The sequence below is a fragment of the Oryx dammah genome, unplaced genomic scaffold (assembly GCF_014754425.2).
Source record: "Oryx dammah isolate SB20612 unplaced genomic scaffold, SCBI_Odam_1.1 HiC_scaffold_5, whole genome shotgun sequence".
NCBI lineage: Eukaryota > Metazoa > Chordata > Mammalia > Artiodactyla > Bovidae > Oryx > Oryx dammah.
Window position 1 is genome coordinate 67,438,518 of NW_024070189.1, and position 8,160 is coordinate 67,446,677.

Genomic DNA, 8,160 nt, shown 5'->3' on the forward strand with positions numbered 1-8,160 from the left:
TTTCCCACTAGTTATCTATTTTACACATGGTAATGTATATGCTACCATATACTAGAGTCAGTGCTACTCTCTCAATTTGTTCCACCCTCTCCTTCCCCCACTATGCCCATGAGTCCATTCTCTAAGCCTGTATCTATATTACGGCCCTGCAAATAGGTTCATCAATACCATTTCCCCATATGTATGCATTAATATAAGATACTTCTTTTTCTCTTTCTGAATTACTTCACTCTATATAACAGGCTCTAAGTTCATCCACTTCAGTTCAACTGATTCACATTTGTTTCCCTTTATGATTGAGTAATATTCCATCGTATATATATACATATATATATATGTATATACATATATATATATATACCACAACTTCTTTATGCATCCATCTGTCAATGGACATCTAGGTTGCTTCCAAGTCTTGGTTATTGTAAATAGTGCTGCAATGAACATTGCGGTACATGTGTCTTTTATTTATTTATTTATTTTTTGGTAAATATCAGCTTTATTGAAATATAATTCATGTACCATAAAATTCTCCCTTTCAAGTATAATTCAGTGATGGGTGGTATATTCATGAAGTTGTACACACATCACCACAATCCAACTCTAGAGCATTTTCTTCACCCCACAAAGAAAACTTGTGCCCTTTAGTAGACTTCTGTCAACTTAAAAAATATTCACAGCTGAAAGTTATCCACAGCCTAAAAGTTGGGAATCTGTTTTATTTTTTATTTTTAATTAAAAAAATTTTTTTAATTAATTAATTTATTTTTTATTTTACTTTACAATTCTGTATTGGTTTTGCCATACATTGACATGAATCCACCACGGGTGTACATGCGTTCCCAAACATGAACCCCCCTCCCACCCCTCTCCCCACAACATTTCTCTGGGTCATCCCCGTGTACCAGCCCCAAGCGTGCCATGTCGTGCATCGGACATAGACTGGCAATTCGATTCTTACATGATCTTATACATGTTTCAATGCCATTATGGTTTTCATATGGTACATGCCCAATAGTGGGATTGCTAGGTTATATGGTAGTTTTATTCCTAGTTTTTTAAGGAATTGCCATACTTTCTCCATAGTGGCTATATTAGTTTACATTCCCACCAACAGTGCAAGAGAGTTCCCTTTCTCCACATCTTTTTCAGTATTTATTTTTTGTAGATTTTTATAATGCTCTCTTCAATTTTTTAAAATCACTGTTTTCAATTTTAAAGTATAGATCTTTTGCCTCTTTACCTAGGTTTATTCCTAGGTATTTTACTCTTTTTGTTGTGGTGGTAAATGGAATTGTTTCCTTAATTTCTCTTTCTGATCTTTTATTGTTGTTGTTCTGTCACTCAGTTGTGTGTGACTCTTTGCAGCCCCATGGACTGCGGCATCCCAGGCTTCCCTGTCCTTTCATCTCCCAGAGTTTGCTAAAACTCATGTCCGTTGAGTCAGTGATGTGATCCAACCATCTTGTCTTCTGTCATCCCCTTCTCCTCTTGCCTTCAGTCTTTCTTAGCATCATGGTCTTTTCCAATGATTTAGCTCTTTGCATCAGGTGGCCAAAGTATTGGAGTTTCAGCTTCAGCATCAGTCTTTCCAATGGATATTTAGAATTGATTTCCTTTAGGACTGACTGGTTTGATCTTGATGTCTCAAAAGTCTTCTCCAATACCACAATTCAAAGGCATCAATTCTTGGGCACTCAGCCTTCTTTATGGTCTAACTCTCACATCCATACATGACTACTGGAAAAACCATAGCTTTGACTTTGGAATGTAGAAACTGCTGTATTAAAAAATCCTTCTAGGAATTTAATGTTATATCTTGCAAATCTTTTCTATAGCTGAATTTCTATAAATCTTAAGGGTATTTTTTCTTATAGAAGCTTCACAGAAAACCCAGGTAAAACATTTATTCTAAGCAGATTTGTTATTGTGACCTTGAGATAATGAAGTAGATCCCAGTAATATTAGTGGAAAATTAACTAATATTTTAAGAGATTTGTTATAGTGAAAATGTTCCTTGATTGGGCCAAAAAAGTAATAGTCATAGCACTAAATGAAAGGAGGTCTTTGGTGGGTGGCCTAGATGGTTGAGTAGGAAGACCCTAAACTCACCTCCTTCATTGAGCACACCAAAATTACAACTATTTACAGATTGAATATTGATGAGAAAAGCCAGAACACTGACATTAAAGATCTCATACAATGAAAGATATAAATAAGGAGCACAACAATATGTGTGGGAAGGATGGAGATACAGTACAGACATGATGCATACCCTCATATGGGTCACCCACAAATGGGAGAATAATTACAGTTGCAGAGGTTCTCCCCAACAAGTTATGGGTCCAAGCCCCATACTGAATTCCCCAGACCAGGCTGTGAGACCAGTAAGGCTTGATTTAGAAAAAGCCTGAGAACTGTGGAAAATAGAGATGTCTGTCTTAAATGGCTGACACAGAATCTCATGTACTCTGGAATACAGAGAAAAGACAGTAATTTGAAAGAAGCATATGTCAGACCCAGCCGCTGATCTTGGAGAATCTCTCAGAAGGGCAGGAGGCAGCTGGAACTCACCCTGGGGACATGAACACTGGTGGGAGTCTTTTTGGGGAGCATGTTCTATCATGTGGTTGCTGGTGCTGGCAAATGCCATTTTGTAATCCCCCCTCTAGTTTATGGCTCAAGACATGTCCCCACACACCAATGACCCAGAATTATCTCTGAGCTACTCAGGGCTTTGTAGACAGAGGATCTGGGATTTGGCTTCACCCACCAGTGGGCCAATACTAGCCTTAGGAACAGCCTCATCCTACAGTGGACAGGCATCAGCTCCAAGAATAACTGGGCTCCACCCACCAGTGGGTCAACATACCAACTCCAGGACTTCCAGAGCCTTGTAGCTAGCCAAAGACCTCAGGACTGGCTACACAGACTAGTGAACTGGCACTAGCCTTGGGATCACCCCACCCCACTGCAAGGCATAAGCCTTGCCACCAGCAGGCCAACATCAGCTCTGGGACCCCCAAAGACCCAGTTCTGCCCACCAGGAGACAGCACCAACTCTGAGACATGTTGGATCTCTTAGCCAGCTTCCCTGGGATTCAGTTCCACTCACCAGTGGCCCAACACCAAATTTGGGATTCGCTGAACTCTTCAATCAGCAATGTCAAGGACTTGCTTTGCCCACAAGTTGATACTAGATCTGGGAATCAAGACCAAACAACCACTCAAACAATACCTGACTCCATGCACAAGTGGGTCAGCATTGGTCCTGGGACTTTTGGAGAACTAAAGCCATCTGCCTTGGCACCCAGCCTTACCTATCTGTCAATAGACTCCATACAAGGCAGAGTTTAGCAACTAACAGGACTAGGAGCCAGCCACACCTACAAGACCATCCATAATAGTACTCATACAATCCACATGGGTGGGCCCCTCTAGCAGTTAGCTCCCGTGACCAGAGAAGCACAGGATGTCTCCTACAAAGAGCCTCTTTGCCAAGAGCAGGAAACATAGACCCCCTACCAAATAGATAGAAATTAAAATATTGAATTAGGCAAAATGAGGTGACAGATGAATATTTTGCAAACAAAAGAATAAGCTAAAACTGTAAGAAGAACCAAGTGAATTGAGATAAGCATTTACCTGATAAAGAGTTTAAGGTAATGATTGTAAAGATGCTCAGGGAACTCTGGAGAAGAATGATGAATGCACTGAGAACTTTAACAAAGAGTCAGGAAATATTAAAAAGAAAAGCCAAACATAGCTGAATAATACAATAATTGAAATTAAAAATACACTAGAATGGGTTAACAGTAGACTATACAGAGGAACAGATCAGCAAGCTGGAAGACACAGTAGTGGAAATCATGAGAGCTGACAGGAAAAAAGAATAAACAGAAATGAAGACAATTTAAGAGATTTCAGAGACAACATCAAGCATAGTAATATTCACTTTATAGTGGTCTCAGAAAGAAAGAATAGGGCAGAGAAAATACTTGAGGTTATAATGCCTGAAAATTTCCCTAATCTGGGAAAGGAAACAGACATCCAGGTCCAGGAAGCACAGGGAATCTCAAATAAGACAAACCTAAAGAAGGTAACACAAAGACAAATTATGAGTAAAACGACAAAAATTAAAGAAGAAGAGAGAATATTAAAAGCAGCAAGGGAAAAGCAGAGTTACATACAAGGGAACTCCCATAAGGCTGTCAGATAACTTACAGCAGAAACTCTGCAAGCCAGAAAGAAGTGACTTGATATTTTTAAAGTATGAAAGAGAAAAACCTACAACCAAGAATACTCTACCTAGAGGCTTTTATTCAGGTTTAAAGGAAATATCAAAAACTTTAAGAAAAGATAAAGGGGTTTAACATCACTAAAACTGATTTTAAAAGAAACATTATAGGAATTTCTCTAAGTGAAAAAGAAAAGGATACAACTAGAAATGTGAAAATTATGAAAGGAAAAATCTCATTGACAAAGGTCGATATATAATAAAGATAGCAAATCAACAGTATATAAAACTAATCAAAAGGCCAAAAGATGAAAATAGCAAAATCATCTATATCCACAATAAGTAGTTAATGGATACACAAAATAAAAAGATATAAAATACGGCATCAAAAATCAACATGGAGCGAGGGTAGTGAAACAGCAAAGTTGTTAAAAATGTACTTAAACTTAGATCAGCAACTTTAAACAATCATGTATTTATATAGATTGCTTTATACAAATCTCTAGGTAAAATAAATCAAAATCTATAATAGATACACACACATCCAGAAGATAAAAGAATCCAAATATAACCCTAAATAGGGTCAGCAAATCACAAGGAAAGAGAACAAAAGCAGAAGGGAACTGCAAAATAACCCACAAACAATTAACAACAGGGCAATATGTACAAACCTATGAAGGATTACAAATGGAAAAATTTTTCCAATCAAAAGACATAGAGTGGCTAAATAGATGCAAACACAAGATCCAATATATGTTGCTTTAAGAGAGTCACTTCAGATCTAAAGATACACACAAACTGAAAGCATTCCTTGTAAATGGACTTTAGAACAAAGACTATAACAAGAGAACATTATATAATGATCAAGAGATCAATTCAAGAAGACATAACAATTTAAAATATGTATGCATGCCAAATAAGACTACCTAAGTATATAAAAAAAGTTGAAAGACATAAAGATAGAAATGGACAGTAGCACAGGAACAGCAGTGGACTTAACAAGAAACTTACATTAGTGGAAAGAATGAATTTCTGAATTTCATCCAGAAAGAAAATAAAGAAGGAAACACTGGCTTTAACTGATGCATTAGACTAATTGGATACACACACACACACACACACACACACACACACACACACACGTAACATTTTATACAAAATCAGCACAGTAGACCTTCTTTTCAATTTCACATGAAACATTCTCTAAGATAGATAATGTGCTAGGGCACAAAACAAATTTCAGTCAATTTAAGAAAACTGAACTCATATTAATCATCTCTTTCCACTACAAGGCTACATGACAAGAGAAAAACTGCAAAGAACACAAACAAACAGAGGCTAAAAAATATGCTGCTAAACAACCAATGAGTTATTGAAGATATCAAAGAAGAGATTAAAACAATTCCTGGAGACAAATAAAATGAAACACTCAAACACCCAATGGACCAAAAATCTCTAGGATGCAGCAAAACAGCTAATGTGGGGATTGGATATAAATACAAACCTGCCTCAGGAGAAAAGAAAGACATAAAATAAGCAACGTATCCTCACGTCTAGAGAAACTAAAAGAAGAAAAACAGACAGAGCACAGGTTATAGAAGAAAACAAACTGTAAGGATTAGAGTAGAAATAAATGAAATAGATAATAAAAATGGAAGAGATCAATATTGTAAAGTAATTAACCTCCAATTAAATAAATAAATTTATATAAAGAATAAAATTAAGAGTTAGTTCTTTGAAAAAATAAATAAAATTGACAAAACTTTATATAGATGCATCAATTTTATTAATTTAGAGAGGACTTAGTAAAATAAGAAATGAAAAGAAGTTACAACTTATACCACAGGAATGCAAAGGATCATAAGAGATTACTACAAACAATTATAACCATTAAGATGGAAAACCTAGAACAAGAGGACATGATTTTGATGATGATATTGATGATGTCAATAATAATAAGAAAATTGAACAGTTAACTAGAACAATGAGTGATAATTTTATAAATTAAAATTTTTTATTATTGCTCATTTTACTTGAAATAAAACCACATAATCATAAGTTTCAGTTAATTGTAGTTATTTTTAACTACAATCTCAGTAGTCACACTAAATTGGATTATAAATTATGAAATTGAACTATTTCATTGGCTTGAAAAATAACAGTTAATGTAGCATTGAAGAATGAAAAATGGTGAAAATTGAGAAGTATACATAATGCAACTACATAAATTATATGTAGAAAACATAAAAAATTATGTATGAGTACAAGTAGGAGATTAGAAAAAAGAGTTATATAGAACTATTTCATGGAAAAAGTGATCTTTGTTTTGATCTTTTGTACAGTGGTGCTTCAGTCAAGGCCATTAAGAATGAATTGATGAATGAAAGAAAACACAGAAATAATGACTTTAAGAAAAGAAACATCAACCAAGTAGTTATAGGATGACAATCAGTTCTGAATTTAATGAAGCTGCTCCAGAGGATGGAGATTATCTGTGTAAACCCATGTAATTTCCCCAAAAGCTAAAGACAAGTAACACATTGTTTGTACTCAACTAGAGTCATCACTATAGAATTAAGAACAGCTCCATCTCAATAGACATATGTCAATATGTATGCATCCTAATATCATCTTGCTCCTTTATGCTGTTATATTTCCCATATGACAGTCCAGTGACCATGATGATTTTTAAAATTGACAGTAGAGCATTTCTGACAGTGACATTGTGGAATATATTTCCTCACTTGTAACACTTTCCCATGCACTTCCTCAGAGCCCCCGCCACTTCTTTATTCCTCAGGCTGTAGATGAGTGGGTTGAGCATGGGGGTCACTATGGTGCCAAGAACAGCTCCAATCTGGTCTTGTTCAGGTGTATGGGCTAAGGAGGGTGTCATGTAGATGAAGATTGCTTGACCAAAGTAGAGACTCACCACTGTTATGTGGGAAGAGCAGGTAGCCAGGGCTTTGTTCTTGCCCTTGCGAGAGTTCATCCTGAGAACGGTGAGGAAGATGAGAGTGTAGGAAGTTAGGATGAGAATAAATGGGATCAGGAGAAAAACAATGGTTGACACAAATTTCACCATCTCATAGGCTGATATGTCCATACAAGACAATCTCAGGATGGCAGGCATCTCACAGAAGTAATGATTAATCTCTCTGGAACCACAGATGGGGAAGTTCATTGGATAGATGGTGTGTACAAGGGCTGCAAGGGCTCCACCAATCCAGGCTGCAGCAGCCATCTGTAGACAGATGTTGGGGTTCATGAGGACTGTGTATCGCAGGGGGTTACAGACAGCCACATAGCGGTCATAAGCCATGAGAGTCAGCAAGATGCACTCAGCAAGGCCAAGGGTGAGGAAAAAGAAGAGCTGAGTAGCACAGGAAAAATAGGAAATGTTCTTCTTCCCTGTGAAGTAGTTGGTGACCATTTTGGGGACTGTGCAGGAGATGTAAGCCAGGTCAATGAGGGAGAGCTGACTGAGTAGGAAGTACATGGGAGTATGAAGATGGGAGTCCAGCCAGATAAGGAGGATTAGTATGGAGTTTGCAGTAAAGGCAGCAGTGTAGATAAGGATGATAAAGAAGATGAGGAGGTTGGGATGTCTGAACCAGGGAAAGAGCCCCAGGAGGATGAAGTCAGCTGAGGTATCATTCTTCTGATTCATATTTTCATTCAGATGCCTTATTCAAACTGAAAACTTGCAGAAGCAAAATAAAGTAGCAGAGGATGTGGTGCTCTGCTAAAATAATTTAATATGTCGGTCAGGACTTTCTGTGTACACTTATGGATCAGACTACAAAGCAGCACATTCTCATAAAAGAAAATGGGAAAAACCCACAAAACTTCCTCAAATTAAAACACCTGTACTTAGAAATTAGAAAGATCATACCTGAAAGTTGGTAAATGAGTATTTATTC

At 36.9% G+C, this 8,160-nt stretch overlaps 1 protein-coding gene across 1 annotated transcript; it reads right to left on the bottom strand.

Moving 5' to 3' along the window:
• Positions 1 to 6,977: 6,977 nt before the first annotated feature.
• On the bottom strand, positions 6,978 to 7,907 carry LOC120864502 (olfactory receptor 2T27-like). Its single transcript, XM_040241571.1, has one exon. The coding sequence runs from the start codon at positions 7,905 to 7,907 to the stop codon at positions 6,978 to 6,980; it is 930 nt and encodes a 309-aa protein (XP_040097505.1).
• Between the last annotated feature and the right edge of the window lie 253 nt (positions 7,908 to 8,160).